At 54.2% G+C, this 20910-nt stretch overlaps 2 protein-coding genes across 2 annotated transcripts; one reads left to right on the top strand and one right to left on the bottom strand.

The window, feature by feature from the left end:
• Window positions 1-9149: 9149 nt before the first annotated feature.
• FBXO2 (F-box protein 2) lies at window positions 9150-14685 on the bottom strand. The gene is made up of 6 exons (XM_068985587.1): window positions 14664-14685; window positions 10847-11218; window positions 10284-10413; window positions 10116-10211; window positions 9523-9661; window positions 9150-9284 (listed from the first exon to the last, which is right to left on the bottom strand). Exons 1-6 carry the CDS (start codon window positions 14683-14685, stop codon window positions 9150-9152), a joined length of 894 nt encoding a protein of 297 aa, XP_068841688.1.
• A 648-nt stretch (window positions 14686-15333) lies between these two features.
• Window positions 15334-19993, top strand: LOC138090819 (F-box only protein 44). The gene is made up of 6 exons (XM_068986535.1): window positions 15334-15351; window positions 16261-16532; window positions 17633-17759; window positions 17903-17998; window positions 18104-18239; window positions 19146-19993. The coding sequence occupies exons 2-6, from the start codon at window positions 16268-16270 to the stop codon at window positions 19287-19289; spliced, it is 768 nt and encodes a 255-aa protein (XP_068842636.1). The 5' UTR covers window positions 15334-15351; window positions 16261-16267; the 3' UTR covers window positions 19290-19993.
• The last annotated feature ends 917 nt before the right edge of the window (window positions 19994-20910 follow it).

The raw sequence follows: 20910 nt of genomic DNA, 5'->3' as shown, positions 1-20910 counted from the left end.
TTACCTGAAGGAAAGCTATACTGGACTTCTCTGTTATGTGAGCCCCCAAATCTACTTTTTACTTAAACCACTTTGAATTGCATTTCTGTCATTCATAGCTGACAGACTCGCAACCAACACAAGCATTTTAGCACACCTCATTTTTTCCATTAGGAAACTGAGGCCCAGGGAGGTTACACTACTTGCCCCAGGTCACACAGCTATCAGTCTGTGTGTATCGAGCCAGTGATCCAGAGCTGGGGCGGAGGAGGGGGGTATCTCGCAACTGGAACTTGTTCCCCCTGAGGTTCTGAGAGCAAGGGGCCTGGGGGAGGCTCTGAAGCCATTTTCAGCAGGACAAGGGACAAAAAGGTAACAGGTTGCCATGGTTACTGGCTCACTGTGTGGTCCCAGACAAGAAACCTCACCTCTCGGAGCCTCAAGCTGGCAACAAAATGTCTCACCCTGCAGAGTGCAGGTGGCCCTCAGGCAGGCGGGATGACTGCTCTTGTCCCCCGCCCCAGAGGTCTGTGAGCAGGTGGCTTCCCCAGCCAGGCAACGGAGGTTCCCCCCACCCTGAGGTCAGGCACTCCCAACCATACACACACTCCACCTGGTTTTAAATGTCTCTCAAATACCAAATTCAATTTTGTATAACTCCACCAGCTCTGCAGTGCAGAATTCATCGGATGAGGAGCCTGCTTTTCAGGGAATAATTCATTTTTCCGGTGTTGGAGAGGAGAGTAATTGATCCAGGGGGCTGATGCCTCCCTCCCTTTCTCCCTCCTCGGGACCATCTGATTCCAAATGCAGCTCTGAGACTGCTAGGTCAGAGTCAGGGGGCTTCTGCTTTAATATATTGGATTATTCCACTCGGCAGTGACGAAAAACAAGATTTAATTCCCCGAGAAACGCCAGCAGAGAAAATCATTTCCCTGCCTGCTTCTCCCCTCCTTTTTTTTTTTTTTTCCAGAGACATCTTTGTCTTTGTGCAGGCTTTACAGCCTTGCTACAACCCTACACCAGAGACTTCCTGAACCTGCCTACCCCGTCTAGAGTCCTCTTTTCCTGTCTTGAAGAAGATTCAAAACCCTCTCTGCCCACCCCTCCTCAATCAAGGGTCCCTGAGGACAGATGTTTCTATTCAAATTTGGGCGATATTATGGTGCTTGTTCAGTCTCTAAGCCATGTCCGACTCTTCGCGACTCCATGGACTGCAGCACGCCAGGCTCCCCTGTCCTTCGCTATGTCCCAGAGTTTGCTCAGATTTCTGTCCGTTGACATGATGCTTAGCACGTTGATAAATTACAACAAGCCCGGGGAAAAGACCACTTAGTACCACAGCTCTGACTGATGGGACAGGAAGCTAAGAGCTGGCCAAGGAAGTAATTTACTTTCCTACCACCTCTCAGATCAAGAGTCCACTCATTGCCTCCTCCAGGAAGCCTCCTCTGATTAAGGTCCAAGTTAGCTATCCACCTTGGGGCTCCCAAAATGCAATGGGCTCCCCTCTCACAGCCCTTTTACTATCTGATGGTAGTTGCCAGACTTTTATGTATGTAACAAACTAGTCATAGCACTTGCTATGTGCAGGCCCTGATCCACGTGCTTTCCAAATATTAATTCATTTGAATCCTCCTAACAACCAGGAACTATGATCAGCCCCATTTTACACACAAGGAAACTAAAGCACGAACTAGTTATGTGACTTGGCCAAGGTCACATAGGTAGGGATGGCAAGAACTGGGAATCCAGGTGTCTCCTCCTTTAGTCTGTGAGCTCCCAAGGGACAGGGACCCTGTCAGTTTGCGAAACACAGAGGCCGCCATCCTCCAACAATCCCACCACTTCCAGGACAGAAAACCCCGTAAAAGTCACATGGGAAAGCCCCTTGATGTGGAGCAAATTCCAGCTCTGGAGTGGGACGGTCATCAGCTAGATTCCAACTGTGCATCCTTGGGTGGGACTGCGCTGCTCTGAGCCTTAATTCTGTCACAGTCTCTCAGACAGGAATGAAAACAGAACACAGCACACTAGGAGGATGAGACAAAGCCATGCACCGATGGGGCTTCGAACACACCTAGCATGTAGTGAGCACTCAGTAGGTGTGAAAGATCCTGGACTCGAAAATGGAGGCTTTGGGGATACACTTGCCACAGTCAGAAAAATAACAAAACCTTATCAATCCAAGTCAATGAAGCAAGCTCTGAAGTCTGAGTGGAAGGGTGGATTTTTCTTAATAGTGGCAGTAAGATGGGTGAGTTGCCAAGAACTACCAAGAAGAATTTTGCAAAGCACACGCAATCCATTTACTTCTGGGAGTTACTGAGATGTGGGAGAGTCTGAAACAGGGGCTCGCTGGACCAGAAGCAGCACTTGATGGGTGTTTCAGGCATTCAGCAAGTGTGTATCCAGTGCCTTGGAGTCATGTGGAGGTGAGAGGGGCACGAGCGTTGGGGGCCCTTTGGACCCAGCTAGCTCAGCTGCTGATTGCTTTGTGACCTTGACCATGAGACCCACCCTCAGAACCGCAGCTTCCTTGTCCATAAATTGGGATGACAAAATGAAGCTTCCCCAGGGACTGCTGTGGGGAGCCAATCACGTAACCAGGGTAGCAGATAGAGAGGGAGTCATTCCTTCCCATTTCTCAATAACAGCAGCAGCAGTCAGCCCAATCCCATCAACCGCCCATCTTGTGCAGAAAACCTCAGAGGCACAGGGAGCTGGACCTGGAACCTGACTCCTTGGAGCAGCAAAGCAGGTGGGCAGGTGGGGTCACAGGTCCCATTTTATAGATAAGGGGCAAAGGGCTTCCCACGTGGCACTAGTGGTAAAGAACCCGCCTACCATTGCAGGAGGCATAAGAGATGCGGGCTTGATTCCTGGGTCAGGAAGATACCTTGGAGGAGGGCATGGCAACCCACTCCAGTATTCTTGCCTGGAGAATCCCCATGGACATAGGAGCTTGGTGGGTTACAGTCCTTGGGGTTGCAAAAAGTCGGACATGACTGAAGCAATTGAGCATGCAAGCATGTATAAGGGGCAAAGCCAAGTGTTTCTGTTCCATGCACTTGACCCTGGATGAGCAGCCTCCCTGATTCCTGGGAGAAGAAGGGAAGAGGGAGATCAGGGCTGGGAGGAGGCTGGGGACCCCTTTGTGCAGGTTCATTTATCAAAGGTGACCCCAGAATGGAGTCCATGAGGCTGAGACAGGTCACAGAGAGATCCCCTATGGGAGGAAAAGTAGGGGAGGGTGCCAGGCAGCCTGAGATGGAGACGGGTGAGTGATCGGAGAGCACTGGAGCCTCACAGAGCAAATGCCTGGTGTGTGCAGGGGTCCCTGGATTCCCATGGAGCCTCCCTCTGTGTCTTACAAACATCACCTGGATGGCTGATTCCATGTTCTTCATCTCCCTTCTTTGGCTCCAGCCCCTTCCCTAATCCAGGCAGTTCTTCCTTACAGCTAACTGAAACCTTTCATGCTACATCACCAACAGACCCTAGCTGAAGCACCAGAAGATATCCCCAGCCCTGCCTATGCCATCTGCGAGCTGGTGGCGCTCCTGGCTCAGGGCGGTTATCTTGCTGACAATTAATAGGCTTTTGTTAGAGGAGAATGAATACCATCTCATCTTAATCTTCCTCATTATTCTCCTTGTTCAGCAGAGTCAACACAAGATTAGGTTTAATTTATGGGGGAAAAAATAGCAAAGTCATTACTCACCAGGAGATCAGGATTGGATCTGCCTGGGTGTTCTGTGTTCACTGTAAGCGAGGGGCCACGAGGAAGACCTGGAGTTCTGCTGAGGTAGGGACAGGCTAGGGAGACCTTGGCCCCCAGATCCATTTGGGGCTGGAACCCTGGAGACCACCAGCCCTTTCCAGTCTTACAGGACTCAGGCCTCAGAGGACCCAGTCTCCTACATATTTCTCAGGAGCCTTTGCCATAAGACCAGTCCCAACGGAGGGCAGGGAGCTCAGCCTCTGAGGACCCAGACTCAACCCAAGTCCACGGAAAGAAATCAGGATTTGGATTCAGATTCTGACTTCTGAGACCACTTCCTCTGCAGAGAACTGGCCAGAACCCACCCCACCTGGCCAGAACCCTCCCGTCAAGGGAGCCTGGGGACTCCCTTGACAATGCTGACACCTAGCGGTGCTTAGAGGAACTGGTCCTTCCTTCCATCCTCCCTCTATATCCCCAAGCAAACCATCAGTTCAGTTCAGTCGCTCAGTCGTGTGCGACTCTTAGTGACCCCATGAATCGCAGCACGCCAGGCCTCCCTGTCCATCACCAACTCCCGGAGTTCACTCAGACTCATGTCCATTGAGTCGGTGATGCCATCCAGCCATCTCATCCTCTGTCGTCCCCTTCTCCTCCTGCCCCCAATCCCTCCCAGCATCAGAGTCTTTTCCAATAAGTCAACTCTTCGCATGAGGTGGCCAAAGTATTGGAGTTTCAGCTTTAGCATCATTCCTTCCAAAGAAATCCCAGGGCTGATCTCCTTCAGAATGAACTGGTTGGATCTCCTTGCAGTCCAAGGGACTCTCAAGAGTCTTTTCCAACACCACAGTTCAAAAGCATCAATTCTTCAGCACTCAGCCTTCTTCACAATCCAACTCTCACATCCATACATGACCACAGGAAAAACCGTAGCCTTGACTAGACGGACCTTAGATGGCAAAGTAATGTCTCTGCTTTTGAATATACTATCTAGGTTGCTCATAACTTTCCTTCCAAGGAGTAAGTGTCTTTTAATTTCATGGCTGCAATCACCATCTGCAGTGATTTTGGAGCCCCCCAAAATAAAGTCTGACACTGTTTCCACTGTTTCCCCATCTATTTCCCATGAAGTGATGGGACCAGATGCCATGATCTTCGTTTTCTGAATGTTGAGCTTTAGGCCAACTTTTTCACTCTCCACTTTCACTTTCATCAAGAGGCTTTTTAGTTCCTCTTCACTTTCTGCCATAAGGGTGGTGTCATCTGCATATGTGAGGTTATTGATATTTCTCCTGGCATACCATGTACAAAAAAAAAAAACAGATTTACAAAGTAAATCAGAAAGGGGAAGAGGGACTTTTAGCCATTTCAAAATGGTTAAATAAATTTCCACCAAGAAGTCTAAAAGAAAATTCATCTTATCTTCCCTGACCCCTTCACCAAAATGGCCCAGGCCCCTTAGAACCCCCTCTTTCTGCCTGGGGCGATAATAAGCGAGAAGCCCAGAAGCCTCACAGTCTTTGTCATTTCCAACTCTTTCTACTTCTCTTGCCCCAACTCTGTCCTCTGGCACATCCTCATCTTGGACCCTGTACCACAGTGGAGTAGCTAAGACCAGGTCAACTACCTACTCGTCATATGACCCTAGGCTAGTTACCCAACATCTGAGTCTTATCTCTTTCATTCATAAAATGGGAGTGCCTGTATCTACCAGAGAGGGCCACTGAGCAGATTAAACAAGCCTGTGTGCTTAGCACAGGAACTGGCAGCAGAAAGTCCTTAGCAAATGCCTATCACCCTCACCACCATCATCACTATCATCCTCTTCATCCTGCTTCTCTGAAAATTTGGTTTCATCCACTAAACTGTAAGCTTCTAAAGGTGGCTCAGTGGTAAAGAATTCCCCTGCCAGTGCAGGAGACACAGGTTCAATCCCTAGGTTGGGAAGATCCCCTGGAGGAGGACATGACAACCCACTCCAGTATTCTTGCCTGGGAAATCCCATGGACAGAGGAGCCTGGCAGGCTACAGTCCATGAGGTCACCAAAGAGTCGGACACAACTGAGTACACATGCTCACACCTCTAGCTCCTCATCCTCAGTTCCTGCTAGACAGAAGAGATTTTTTTCCTTAAGGGACCTGATATTATCTCTGCTTCTTGCAGCATTTATAGCCTATTAGACAGAGCACACGGTAGATGCTCAGGAAACTCTCAGGATCACCTGCCAACATCTCCAACTTCATGTCAAACCACTTCCCCACTTGGGAAGTGAGCTCCAGTCACGCTGGTTGCCTTTTAATCTGTGAGTAAGTTCATTCCCAATCCTGGGGCTTTGCATGTACAACTCCTGCCATGTTCTTCCCCCAGATATCTGGTTTCTCAACCATTCGAATGTCACTTTCTCAGAGAGATCCCCCCTGATCACCTTGACTGTGCACAGCAGCACTGCCATGCTCACTCTCGACTTTGTTTACTATGCTATAGAGGTCAAGTGCCTAAGTGGCTGGGTAGAACTCCAGTTCTACCACTTACTAGCTGTGCGGCTTCAGACAACTTGCTTTACCTCTCTTCAGTTCTCATATGTAAAAATGGAAATATTAATAATAATGGTTCCTACTTCATAAAGGTATTATGATGAATCAATATATGTAAATCTCTTGGAGTACTGCCTGTTGTCTCTAAGTGTTACATCACGTTGGTAATTATCCTATTTATTTAACTGCATGTGTTTATGTTTCTCCATCTAGACTGGCAAAGAGCAAGTGCTTAAAAATACCGGTTGATTAGAAAGAAATCTTAGGGCCAGGCAGGCCTCTCCTTAATCACGTCCAGGTTGAGCTAAGTGGCCAACCAGTCCGCTGTCTCTGGCTTTCACACTCTCAGGGCCCTCGGGCTCCCCCTGCTGGACAGCGAATAGGTTTTGTTTCTGTGATCGCAACCTGCGGTAGCCGTCAAATTTCCACGCCCGCGTAGGGGACAGTAAACCTGGCTCTTTGGAGTCAGAACCACCTGGATCAGAACTTGTGCTTCTCCAGTTATTCTGCACGTCATACGGCAGGAAAGTCTCTCATTCAAGTCTCGTTATGGGCAGAAGGCGGGTAACGATGCCCTTGGCCCCTCCCCCGCATCTAGCTAGGTTATAGGCAGTGTGGTGTGAGGATACCCTGCACACAGTGAGACCTGCAGGCCCCCATACCCCCAGCGTCAGCCCTTGGATGATGCACGAGAAGCCGTCTTGTCTTCCAAAGTGAAACACCACCAGGTATCTGCTGTTCCTCCAGGGACAGACACGCAGGGATAGTCTGGAGCACCCCACTATCTGAGCCCCTTGGGTCTCCTCTGTGGGCCCTGTGCCCTGGGAAAGAATCTGGCCTCTGTCCCTCTGGCTGCTTCCTCTGAGGGCTGGCAGTTGGCTGGAGAGTGCCTTCCTGGGCTTGCATCCTCCTATTCACTTGACCCCCACCTCCCTGGCTGCTGTCTCCCTCATCGTGGCCTCAGAGGCCAAGGGTTCCCTGCCTCATTCCACACTTGTTTCCAGATCTCACAGTGCCCTTGGCTTTGGCTGAAGACCACAGACACTGCAACTCCTATATTTCCAGCCCAGACTCCTTATGACCCTCTTTCCCGAACACCCCTGGGGGAGTTCTGCCTACCTACAGCATCTTTCATGCCCCCATACCCCTGCCCTGATACCTAGTCCTTTTGGACCCCTGGACTCAGATTCCTGGCCTCTCATACCCACTGCAACTCTCTGTCCAATCTCTTCCCAAACCCCCAGGGTGGTCTCTGGCCCCGACTCATCCCCATCTCGTTCCCCATGTGCCCATCCTATTCCCTCACCCCCAAAGTATCACCTTGCCCTTTACTCCTTTACTTAAAGCTGGGAGCTCAAGGGGTTACCCTCTTCCTTCATGGCTCCTCAGCAAACTGGGTCGCCAAGGTAAGGTATTGCTTACCCTGTCTGATTGACAACTCAGGTATGTGTGAACAACACCTTTCCCATTGGACTGTGAAATCCTCTAGAAAGGGCCAAGGGTGCTCATGGGACAGAGGGCTGTGGCTGCACCTTCAGACTAGGAGTTTTAAGGGATGTGTCCTCCCTATCTGACTGAGGATGCTCCCAGAGCAGGGAGCATATCTCCACCATTAGACTGGATATAGCCCTTCCCCAGATGCCCCATCCTCGATGTGGTCAGGCAGTTGACTTTTCCAGGGACAAAGAGTGTCTTTCTCAACCTTGTAACCTTAGGACCCTGCACTAGGCTTGGCCCCAGGTTGGGATTTCAGGAGTCATGGGTGAATAAATGAACCAAAGAACAAAGGCAGGCAGGCTGCTGCTTAAACTCTGCAAGCCCACTGACCAGCAGGTGGCATCAAGGAAAGCTGGAGGGGCAGGGAGATTTTATTGGTCATCTTTTTGGAGAGAACAGATTTCTCAAGACCCTCAACCACCATCAAGACCAGCAGCTGAGAGTCCTGGGGAGAAGGCTGGGTTTGAGAGCTGTTGGGGAGGCCAGAAAAGGAGTTCCTGGCCCAGAGCCTGGTACACATCCTTCCCTCCACCTCTCCCTTTGAATCAGTGCCAGGGGCTAGCCTCTGGGCAGGGCTTGGAAAATGACCCATGAGACCAGATGCTAATGACTCCTGTCCAGTCCAATACTAGGCCAAGGAAGACAGTATGAAGTGGGTATGAACTGAAGAGAGACACCAAGCTGACCCTTCTTGTGCCTCCCACCTGGTCACCTCCCCACCCCAATCTCCCACCTTGAGCCACTAGCACTAATCATGGGCCCAAGAGAACTGGTACCGTAGACTAGGTGCTGCCTCACTCACCATCCTGCCTTCAGAAAGGAACAGGGCAGGGATCAAGAGAGGCCAGGAAGGGAGCCCCCACACACGCCCTGTTCTGGCTTCTGGGCAGTTTGGGTGTCAGTCAGGCGCCAGGCTCAGCTCCCCATACTCGGCCTCACAATCCCAGCCTTTGTCCCGTGGGTCCAGGCCCGGCTGGCTCTGCACCCGCCCAAGGGCCCCTGGAAACCAGAGCAGCTGGAACCCCACCAAGTGTTTTTCCAGACTGGGACAGAGGCCCTCAAGAGATAGAGACTAAGCGAAGGGAGGGCGGTTCATTCATCCATTTGTTCATTCATTCCTTCCTCTGACAAATAATATTTATTGAACGCCCACAGTGGCAGGCACTGTGCTAGAGGACAAGTGCTAAGGGATTTAGTGGTCAGCCCAATGCAGACCCACACTCTCACCCATCTTATTTTCTGGATGCAAATATATACCAACAAAACCTCTCTCTTCCTGTGTGGGGGCTGGGCTTAGAGTATGGGACCGAGAGGAGTGCGTGGGGGTGGGGAGGGTGAGGATGCTACTAAGGCCTATCTAATCCCGGGCCTCTGCCCCTCCAAGGCAGCTGGGAGAGGCTGGAAGACAGGTCACTCAGGGCTCCACCCACACGCTGCTGTTGGTCACCCGGGCCCCGAACCAGCCCTTCCAGTAGACGCAGTCCTGTCCCCCGTGCTCGAAGCGGACGAAGCGGACGCCGGGGCCATAGTCGGTGAAGGTGTGGGAGATCTGGAGGTGGGGAGTTAGGGGAGGGTCAGACTCAGAGCCCTGGGGCCTCCCCCAGCCACTCCCACCCCGGCGCCCTGACTCTCCTCTAGTCCCCTGGACTTTTCAGCGCAGCATCCCTCCTTCGGGTCTCTCCTACAGCCCAGGCTAGCCCCGCCCACAAGCCCCGTGGGCGGGGTTTCCACAAGCCCCGCCCCTCGCGTCCAGGCCCCGCCGGCCGCCCTCCGGCCTCCGAGCTCACCTCAATCCAGCCACCGTCGTCGCTGTCCGCCGGCACTGCCACCTGCCCGCTGTTGAACTCGGCCAGCACGTCCTCGTGCTCCGACAGCAGCTTTACCGTGAGCTCGTACAGGCAGCCGGCGTCTCTGCGGCCCGAGTACCTACCCAGAAGGAGAGAGCGAGCGCCCCGGGCAGGCTTCAGCCCTGCTGAGCCGGTACTCTGGGCCCAGCTCTTAACGGAAATTAACCCTGCCGGCCGGTACTACCAATGACCCCATTTTACAGATAAGGAAACCGAGGCCAGAGAGAGAAAATGACTCGCTCAAGGTCCGAACCCAACAACTAAATCCCAGATGGGCCAGACCGAACCTTGGGACCAAAACCAAACCTGCCGAGAAACTTCTTGTTTGGATCGCAGATGGATATTGAAAAACAAAACCAAAAAAGCTTGTCAACATTTAAAACTCAAGAGGGGAGGCAGATTTCCACCTTCTCCTGAAAACCCGTGGCCCATGTTGTCGCAGCCTCTAGGGTTGGGAGGCAGGGGTCCCTGAAGCGGGGTAGCCGGTTCCAGTTGGCCCTCGCCCCCACTCCCCTAGCCCGCCGGCCGCTCACCAGTCCTTCACCACGATGGCCGGCTGAGTGGTGTCCAGTAGCTCCTCCCAGTAGCCCTCAGCCTGCAGATCAATGATCTGCGCTTTGCGACACCACCTGGGAGACTGGGGGTTAGGATGGAGTGGAGGCTCCTCCCCTCCCCTTCCCATCCGTCCCCCTTCTCCTTACTCGAAGGAGGAGGCGAAGTACTTCTTGACGCTCTCATCATGGATGAATTCCACCCCACAGTCTCCGGGCAGCTCCTCCACCCTCCAGCCGTCCCCACCGTGCTCCACGTCGCACCAGCCCTCCAGGTCCTCTGTAGGAACACAACAGCCCCACGCTGGCCACCCCGTCCCTGCGAGGGTGTGGGGGGACTGGCTCTTGCCCCCATCGTGGAGGGAGGGCGAAGGTGGTCCTTGAACGTTGGGCAGAGGGTGGTGGAGGTAAACGGTGAGCACCTCCTGGTTTTTTCCCGGATTTCCTCACGCTCTCGGGAGGGTCTTCCGTGGAATCTGTCTTGCCCCAGATTCCCGGGGATGAAAGGACCCCCAGGGAGAGCGGACACCCCCCCCCCAAACCTAACCCAGGGAACAAGACAGAAAGATAATACTACAGTCTGTATTGGGGATACTCTTTGCTGGGCACAGCACAAAGCACTTTATCTCATCTACCGCTCAAAGCAGGCTGGCCTTGTTACGGCCCATTGTATAGAGGTCCCAAGGCCAGGGTGACAGGGCGCGACCCCTCACCTTCCCCACACGGGTTGCGCAGCAGGTTGCGCCGCCTCTTGCTCAGGAAGTAGAACTGTTGCCAGTGGTCGTGCTCGTCCTCGGGGCCCTCCTGGGGCACCAGCCCCTCCTGCTGGCACTTGAGCAGCCACAGGGGGGCGCCGTCCACCAGCTCCTTCCAGCGCAGGCACACCAGGCGGCAGGCCTGCACCAGCTGGGCGGCCGGCAGCTCGGCCAGCACACGCAGCAGCAGCGGCTCGGGCAGCTCGTCCAGGTATGCTGCCTCCTCCTCCCCCTCGTCCTCGGGCCGCTCCTCCCCGCCGCTTGTCTCCTCCGCGCACGCCTCCTCCTGCTGCTCCTCCGGGCTGGCCTCCTCCGGCTGGCCCACGCTCTCTGAGGGTGGGCGGAGTGGGGATGCGGCTGAGATTCCCCACGACTGTCCCCCGCCGCGCCCCACAACCTGTATGTGAAGGGCATCGCCTCCACCCACGCTCCGACAGTCCGCAACTGGGGCCGGATTCCGTGACCCGAGAGTAGGGCCCTGTGGAGGAAGCCCAGGGGACCGGGGCCACCGACCAGGCCCAGGTCTGAAGAGTGGCCTCAGAGGACTGTTTCCCTTGCACAGCCAGTACACCACATACATACCTGAGCCGAGAGCAATAACTGATGATATTTCTGACACATGGAAGTCCCTTATCCCTCTGAACAGCCAGCCCTCTGAGATTTCTGCTCCAGTCACCTCCTCAAAGGAGCCCTCCTGGACCTCCCCTATGACAAAGTCTTCTCACCTCACCACTGGGAGTTCCGTCCTTTCTAGCTTTTATCCAAGAATGTGATGGTTTATAAACACCTTTCTTTGGACTAGACTGAGGGAATGAGGGGAAGAACAGGATCTGGGCAACTCACTGCTTCACCCTCAGTGCCTGGCATCTGACACACTCCCCTGCCCACTGTCAGCAGCTATTGTCAATTGCGCTGGGTTTTCCTGATCATTTAAACCGTAAAGAATCTGCCTGCAATGCAGGAGACCTGGATTCGATTCCTGGGTTGGGAAGATCCCCTGGAGAAAGGAATGGCTACCTATTCCAGTATTCTTGCTTGGAGAATCCCATGGACTGAGAAGCCTTGAGGGCTACAGTCCGTGGGGTTGCAGAGTTGGACGTGACTGAGCGACTAACGCTACCAAGAGTTGGGCCCTATTTCATCCTAAGCATTTTAATTGTATTTACTCTTTAAATCATCACAGCATCTCTTCAAGGTTGTCGGTATTATCATCCCATTCCGTTGATGAGGAAACTGAGGCACTGAAAGGTGAAACCACCCAGAATCACACAGCAAATGAGTGACTGGAACCTGGATTTGAACTCGGGCAATGGAGCTTCCGAGATGATTCTCGGAAAAGAACCCACCTGCCAATGCAGGAGATACAAGAGATGTGAGTTCGATCTGTGGGTCAGGCATGACAACCACGGCATGGCATGGCAACCCACTCCAGTATTCTTGCCTGAAGAATCCCATGGACAGAGGAGCCTGGTCACATGGGGTCAAAAAGAATCAGACGTGACTAAGGCAACTGAGCACACCGTCAGGCTCCAGAGCTGCCTTTAACCACCACAGCCTTGAGAAAATGATTCGTGGAGTTGGGAGTTATAATTTTGATTTCACAGGTGAAAATGCTCAGGCTCAGAGGTGTGGAATGACTTGCCAAAGGTCACAATGCTGGTATTCAGGCAGGGGACACAGGGACCTGAGGCCTGAAGGGAAGAAGAAACAGGGGCTTGCAGGTGGGGGAGGGAGGCTCCTTAAAAGACAACAGGGAGGTGTAATACGTACTTGGGAAGGAGGGTTTCTTCACTCCTTTTCCTATCGCTGGCCCTCAGCTTCCCTGTCTATAAAATAGGAATAATCCCTGCACCAAGGCATTCAGATGGTACTGATGATCACCTCCACTGAGGAGTGGGCAAGGGCATTCTAAATTATGAGAGGGACCCATGTCAGGAGCTGTGGGCTGAACTGTCTTTTGGATCCTGGCTGGCCTCAGCTGGGCCATCCAAGCCTTGAATAAGCAGATTCTGTGTGCCCAGTGTCCCTGGAGACAGTGAGGAGGAGATGGAGCCACTCTGAGTGATGGGGGAGGCCATTGCTCTCAGACCTAAGAAGGGGTGGGGAGGGTTCCTTAAGGGCTGGGCCCTAGAAAGCCAAGGCAGTGGCGGAAACAGGCCAGGCACCAGAGGAGGAACAGGTAGGGCCCAGACCCAAGGCTGGGGGTTGCCAGGACCTGGCCAGCCAGTCCTTCACCTCCTCACATGCAGGATTCCCCACCCCTAAACCCCAGTCAGACCCCTGAGAGCCGAATCAGGGTTTACCTCTTCAGACCCCGGAGTACACAGGGAGTCCTCAGTATATCTTATTCAGTAGATCTTATTAGTTAGCACAGTTCCCTTCATTATTAGCTTTTATTATTATTATTATTTGCCACATCTTTATGATATGGTGCTTTACCCACCCCTCTGGCCAGGAGGCAACTGAGGCCCAGAGAGGCTTACTGGCCTCTCCCAAGTCACACCGTAGAACAGTGGAGATGGCGTAGAGGAAAATGCCTGCCCTGAAGCCATGTCACCTGCCTGCCCTGCTGCCCACAGCTCTCCAGGGAGCTGGGCCCAGTGTCCTCACCTCTCTACCCCTCCCCCTGCCCTGCCCTGCCCTGGCCCTGGTGGACACCTGATGCTCCCCAGAAAGGTGCACCTCGCCCAGTCCCCTCTCCTGGCCCCAGGCCTGGCACTCAAGGCCCCAGATCTGATTACAGGCCCCCCACCCTCTCTGGAGCAAATACAACTCCCCACATTGTTGCCTTTGGAAAGTTATCTGGGTTCTGGAAACTGCCTCTGAGGCTTATTCACTCACTTGGATTGGGCCCTTGAGTCCGGGGAATAGCTGGGCCCTGGGAAAAAGCAGGAACCCATTCTGGGTCCTATGAAAGGTGTGGCAAGGGGGCCATGGATTGGGAGCAAGTGCTGAAGGAGGTAGGATTTTCAGGGCTAGAGGTGGGGGCAGGGCATCTCAGCCACCCTAGTGAGCATCACTGTTACCCATTGTCTCCCCCAAGCAATGGCCTCTCGTATGGGCCTGATGACAAAGGGGTGAGGGAATCTGGGAGTGGGCAGGTCTTGTTCCCACCCTGACTCAGCAAGCAACCCCTCCAGGCCCAGCAGGAATTCCTAGAGATGAGGAGGGGGTCTTTGGTGCCAGACAAGATGACTGGGCAGTCTCAAAGGGTTCTAAGCATCAGCTAGAACTGATGCCTGAACTCTCACCACTGGCCTGGTGCCCACTGGGCATCCAGCCAACCAAATGAGGATAGCCCCTCCAGACAAGGGATCCCAGGAGGAAGGCTTGGATAAGGTGGGGAGAGGGCAGTAACCCCAAGAAATTCGTGGGGATTCAGACAACTCACGGCCCAGAGTTGGTAAATGCAAGAAGCTGATGGAATAAAAAGGCTTGCGGCCTCTTCCATCGCAGATGGGTCCCAGATCCCGGTCATCAGACCCTCAGGAAGCCAAGAGGAGGAAGGAACGTGCTCCTATGCTATCTGCGGATTAAATGGGACCCAGGAGTCCTCCCTTTGCCTGTCATCTCTCAAGGCCTCCCGCACATCAAGATACCAGACAGAAGGCTGTGCTCCTTAGAGACTGTCTCAAGGGCTCTGCTTGGGTGAAAGTTTGCCGCTCTGGGTCTGGGGGGCCCCCTCGCTCTCTGATGTGCCCTCTCCGTAGCATTCGCCCGCCTGCCCCGGTCACCCCTCCTAGACTGAGCGAGTGGATCCGGTGGCGGAGGCTACCTGGGTCACCGTCTCCGTCCATCGTTGCGGAGGGCGTTCGAGAGAGGAGGAGGAGGAGGACCCGGAGCGCTGCGGGGCTGTCCGAGTCCCGAGGCGGCGGCGGCGAGTCCAGGCGCTGCCCGCGTCTGGGTCGGGTCCCGGCCGACTGAGCCTTTTAAAGGCCCCCGCCTCCGCCCCCGCCCAGCGTTTGGCCCCGCGCCGGGACGCCCTGCAGTCCGGAGCTATCGGCCAGAGGCCGGAGGCTCCCGGTTCCTTGGCAGACCCAGGAGGCCCGGAAAGGTCGGGTTTTGTTTTTGTTTTTTAATGTAGGAGGAGGGGGAGCCCAATTCCGGGCGTCTCCCTGCGCCCTCCTGGGGTGACTGCTTGGAGGAGGCGGTGAGGGGGCGGGTAGAGTCTGGTTCACGCGGAGGGTGCGGGGTGCGCGGGCCAGTTGGAGGAAGAGGGCAGAAGCTCCTCCCGGCACCGCCCGCCCCACCCCCGCCACCCCAGGTAATTTTCCTACATCAGTGAGGGGCGAGTCCGAAGCCTAGTGCTCCAGAAGAGGCGGGGACCGGAGGCGCCCGCGGGGGCGGGGCCGGGGCGGGGCTTGGTCGGCCGCGTAGGCGAGGCCGCACCCACCGCGACTGCAGGTCCAGGCAGGCTCAGCCCCGGCTGCCAAACGGGATCGCATAGCGGCGGCCGAGCGCAGGTGACCGGTGGGAGTTGGCGTGGGGAGCGCCGGGGCGAGGATGAGGGTTGCGGGGGTCGGGGGCCTCTATGCTTCCGGGCCCGCCGCAGTGTGCCGAGAGAGACCCAGCGCGAACAAGGCCCAGGCGGCTGGGTTGCGCGGAGCGGCCTCGGGCGGCGGCGCGGGCAAGAGACCCAACTGGGGTCGCCATCGATGGGCAGGGGTCCAAGCCTAGACTTTGAAAGCCACAAGGAGGGATGGGAAGTCGAAGACGCGCGAGGGCACCTGGGCCTGGAGCCCAGCCACGGGGATGGGGATGGGGGTATAGGAAAGGCGGCTCGCCCTCGCCTACCGCTTCTCCAGTCTCACCCAGGCAGGTCATTTCCTCCGTGGTCTCGGAAACGTGGCTTGAGCCCTTTGGACGTCGGTCGAAGACAATGACAATTATGCTTTCCCCTCCTCTGTTTTGAGGATGGGAGAGAGAATGAGAAGAAGGTGCCAGACAGGCTGCGGGGCTTTGCGTTCATATTTCCAGGGGAAAGACTGGCCTATTGAAAAAGGCTGGCTCTAGACTCAGAAAGGGCTCAGGCTCCTTTCCGCTGCTTCTGTCCGTGTGGCCTCGGGCAGATCGCACCTCTTCTGCCTCCTTCGCCTCCCTTAGGGGCTATTGTGAGGTGCCAGTAAAAAAAAAACCAGAGCTCACCTTTTACTGAGCTTCTCCTGAGAGAGGTCCTTGAACCCTTTCCAGGAGGTAAGTACTGTTCCTAGCCCCACTTTACAGAGCAGGAAACTGAGGCTCAGAGAAGCCCGGTGACTTTCCTGAGACAATCAGTGGCAGAGCTGGGAGGAGAACCTCCACCACAGGGTGCTGTGAGTACCTGGTACTCGGGAGGGGGCCAGGTCTGCAGTGTAGCTTGCCAATGCCCACAGGAGAGCTATGGCGGTGGGGAACATCAACGAGCTGCCTGAGAACATCCTGCTCGAGTTGTTCACACACGTGCCTGCCCGCCAGCTGCTGCTGCGCTGCCGCCTGGTCTGCAGCCTCTGGCGTGACCTCATCGATCTCGTGACCCTCTGGAAGCGCAAGTGCCTGCGCGAGGGCTTCATCACCGAGGACTGGGACAAGCCTGTGGCCGACTGGAAGGTCTTCTACTTCCTCCGCAGCCTCCACAGGAACCTCCTGCATAACCCATGTGCCGAAGGTGGGATGCTGACTGGATCTGACATGCCCCCAAACACACATACTGTTGTGATGTCAGCTAACATTCATTAAGCACTAACAATGAGCCAGCCAGGTATTTTAGGGGGCTTAATGCCTTTCATCCTCTCACAGTAATCCTAAGAGGTAAGTGCTGTTAGGCACCCATCTTTCAGATGGGAAAACTGAGGCCAACAGTGGCATTTCCTATTCCACTCTTAAGGTTATTTCCCCAGTGACCTTTCTGAGAAGGAATATTGGCCAGCTGGGACTAATTGTGCCCACGACACAAGACCCGGAAGTCAGAACCATATTTTCTTGGCCTGGTTCCCAGACTCCAGGATTAAGCCTACTAGGAGTGTCCCAGAGGACAAAGGTGACTTTGCTCATGAAAGAGGGAGAGATCTAATCTTTCCAACACATTCCAGCAGCAGGTGAAACATGACTTCTGTGGTTATCCAGAGGCCCCCCTTTCTGTTGCTGTGTTGTAACTGATTAATTGGACACTGGGATGGGATGAGAACCTCATTCTCCATTATGTGGTCAAATTCTGGAGTGAAATAATAAAACCACCCAAAGCTGTCCAGAGCTTTCAGATGCCTCCTCACTTGACTCCCCAACAGCTATGTTCTGGACCAGCAGTTGACATACCATAGTCCATAGGCCAAATCTGGCCCAGGAGCTAAGAAGAATTTCTAAGGTTTTATGTGATAGTCAATATGGAGCCCACAAAACTTGACACTTTGTGGAAAAAGTTTTCCAGTCTCTGTTCCTGACCCATTTACAGAGGATGAAACCAAGGCTCAGAGAGAGAAAGCAGCCTGCATAAGGTCACAGAGTCCAGTATTGGTAGAGCTGGGGCTAGATCCAGATCTGCCTGGCATCAGAGCATTCCCTAACAGAAGTCATCTGGTCATTCCCACCATCGGGATTCTCAGTAGAAGTCAGTCATGGTGGTGCCTGGCACACCGGATGTGCAGGGTTCCCCAGCTGGGGGCTTGAGGGAAGCTGCTGAAATCCAGGGAGAGATGCTGGGAGCAAGGGGTGCTTAGGCGCTGACCACTAGGGGGCCTCCCTTTGATGTGAACTCTGCTTTCCCACCAGAGGGGTTTGAATTCTGGAGCCTGGACGTGAATGGAGGTGATGAGTGGAAGGTGGAAGATCTCTCCAAAGACCAGAGGAAGGAATTCCCCAATGACCAGGTCAAGAAATACTTCGTGACTTCTTATTAGTAAGATCCATGGGGTCTCCGGGAGGGGGGGAAGCCCAAGTCACTGCACCTTGAGGCCTCTCCTGCTCTGGGAAGGGCAGGCCTAGCCTTAGAGGGCCCTGGTGGCGAGCCCCAGCCCCTCCCACCCCTCCACCTACCCCCAGCACCTGCCTCAAGTCCCAGGTGGTGGATCTCAAGGCCGAAGGGTACTGGGAGGAGCTGATGGACACCACAAGGCCAGATATTGAGGTCAAAGACTGGTAAGTGCCTGGGGCAAGGGCATGGGGGGGCCTGCCACTCAGGTGCCCCACTCCTACCCTGCCCCCCATCTCCAAGGCCCTAATGGGCCCTCCCACTGCCTGCAGGTTCGCAGCCAGGCCAGACTGCGGGTCCAAGTACCAGCTGTGTGTTCAGCTCCTGTCGTCAGCACACGCACCTCTGGGGACCTTCCAGCCAGACCCAGCAATGATCCAGCAGAAGAGCGATGCCAAGTGGAGGGAGGTGTGTGAGTCGTGAAGGGGATGGGGGCATACTGTCCAAGGCTGAGACCGCAGTCACACAGACCTGGGTTCAGATTCCAGTTCCACTGCTTCTGACCTAGGCTTTGGCTGCTCTGACCTCTAAAAGACTTCAGTGAAATGATGCTTGGAAAGATATGTTCAAAAAGGTTGACTAATTACCCAGTTACAACTATTGTCTAGGTCAGGGTTCAGTGATCTTTTTCTTAAAAGGCCAGATACAAATAGTTTAAGCTTTGCAGGCTGTACTGTCTCTGTCTCAACTACTCAGCTCATCAGCTCTGCCATTGTCATGAAAGCAGCTTTAGCAAACGGGCATGGCTGTGTTCCAATAAAACTTTATTTATAAAACCAGGTAGTGGGCCCCTAGACCAGTTTCCTAACTCCTGATCTAGACCAGTGATCTCCAGAAGAACTTTCTGCAGTGACAGAAACGGTCTGTCTGCCATGTCCAGTTTGATAGCCCAGAGCCACACGCAACAACTGAAAACTTAGTAAGAGCCAGTTTGTAGTGTAGCTGAGGAACTGAATTTTTAATTTTATCTAACGTTAATTAATTTTAACTTAAATAGCCACATGTGCTCAGTGATGACTGGACATTTTTTGGCAGCTTGTAAAGTTTCCTTCAGTTCCTTTGAGCTGCACTTAGATAATCCCATGGAGTGGATCTGGCAAGATTTTGCTCCATTTTACAAATGAGGAAATTGAGGCATAGACAAGGGAGGTAGTCTGCCCAAAATCAGAGTAAGGACTGAAATTCCATTCTCCTGACTCTGGGTCAAGCACTAAGGTCTCAGCCCATCCTGGCCCCATCACCCCCTCAGGCAGTGCCACCCTCGGGGTCAACTCCCCGACCACTCTCCTTTCCTCCTCTGCCCCACCCCACCAGGTCTCCCACACTTTCTCCAACTATCCGCCCGGCGTCCGCTATATCTGGTTTCAGCACGGTGGTGTGGACACTCACTACTGGGCTGGCTGGTATGGCCCAAGGGTCACCAACAGTAGCATCACCATCGGGCCCCCACTGCCATGACACCCCCGAGCCCCCAGCCACCTAATCCCAACTGAAAAACTGCTGTCAGAGAAGGGCTGGGCTTGGGAAAGGGAGGTAGAGGCCAGGCACCCCCAGACCTCCGAGTTAATCTTTGCCCCCAGCTCCCCAATTGCCACTTTGTGGAGGCTCTTTGTTTGTGCAGCCTTCATATGTTATGGGTAGCTAGTTCTCTGCCAGGGGTCTCAGTCTGAATGATGGGGCCCCTGAGGTTAGGGAGGCACAGGTCATTCCCCCAGGCTCCTCCCCCTATCACCTCTGAGGGAGGGTCTCCAAGCTCTGCTGGTAACCCAGATCTGTGTGTCTACCTTCTCTCCCTGGGCCACTTTCTCACTGTCTTCTTTGAGGGCCCTCAGAGCAGGGACAGTCAGGACTTCCGGCAAGCCTGTGACTGCCCTATGTAGTACAGATGCTGGGAGGTAACCGTGTAGCTCAGACGGGTCTAGGAGTGGAAAGAGGGTTCTGCTGGCCCATTCTCTACCACCATCAAACTCTCTGACTCTGTGCCCCTACTCAGGGAGGTGGCTTTGGCCCAGAGGCTCAGGCCTGGTCTGAGATAGGCCCAGTGGGTGGGGTCCTGGCCAGGTCTAGACAGTCTTCACTGTCAGGGAAGCCCCAGAAGCCACATAGGTATTAAGTGGGGGCAGGGCTCTCCAAAAGACCCCCCTGGAACTCTGTGCAGGGTAAGCCAGGGCAGGTGGGAGTGGGGGTAGTGCCAGGACTGGTCCCTGAGAACTGGGATATGTGAACCCTGAATGAGTAGGATCGGGGTTTTCAAGAACCACCTGTCTACCTCCATGCCTAGACCACACTCTCTGGAGCTTGGAGAGCATTCCAGGGCCCCACCCTACCCTCAGAACTACCATCCCCAGGACCTTCCCACCCTGCCTGCCCACGTTCCCACCTCTCCCTCCTGCTGGAAAGAGAGCTGTCCTCTGGTCCTACCCCTGCTGCATGTGGCCAAATAAAAGGTATTCCCAGCCCAACATGTGCCCTATGTTTTCTGGGGGAAAATGGCAAACTTCATGGGAAGTCCTGCCTCTGGCCTGCAGAAGGTACAACTTGTATGGCTCTGTCCAAGGTACATAGAGGGGGTGACATTTCAGGAGCCAGACTTCGAATAATGAGGGTCCTGGGACAGACCACTGGAAGAGCTGCTGACCCCCACAGCCCAGCAGCTTCCTCTGGAGGCCTGGCCACCAGCTGGGGAGTGAGGCATGCAGGTTTCTTGGGCAGCTCTTGCCTACACCTCTTGCTGGGTCAGCAGTGCCACCGCAGGCACTACTTACTGCTGTTTTTTTCACTGCCCAGAGCTTTACTGACACTGGATGAAGCCTAAGAATTTATAGTGGCTCAGCTGGTCAAGAATCCACCTGCAATGCAAAAGACCTAGGTTCGAACCCTGGGTTGGGAAGATTCCCTTGGAGATGCAAAAGGCTACCCACTCCAGTATTCTGGCCTGGAGAATTCCATGGACTGTATAGTCCATGGGGTCGCAAAGAGTCAGACACGACTGAGTGACTTTCACTTTCAAGAATTTATAAAGGTGCCTGGCACACAGCAGGTGTTCAATAAGTACTGTTAAGTTGCATTATCTTCACTC

The sequence above is a fragment of the Capricornis sumatraensis genome, chromosome 14, assembly GCF_032405125.1.
Source record: "Capricornis sumatraensis isolate serow.1 chromosome 14, serow.2, whole genome shotgun sequence".
NCBI lineage: Eukaryota > Metazoa > Chordata > Mammalia > Artiodactyla > Bovidae > Capricornis > Capricornis sumatraensis.
The sequence above is the reverse complement of the archived record's forward strand: the minus strand, read 5'-3'. Positions and strand labels throughout refer to the sequence as shown.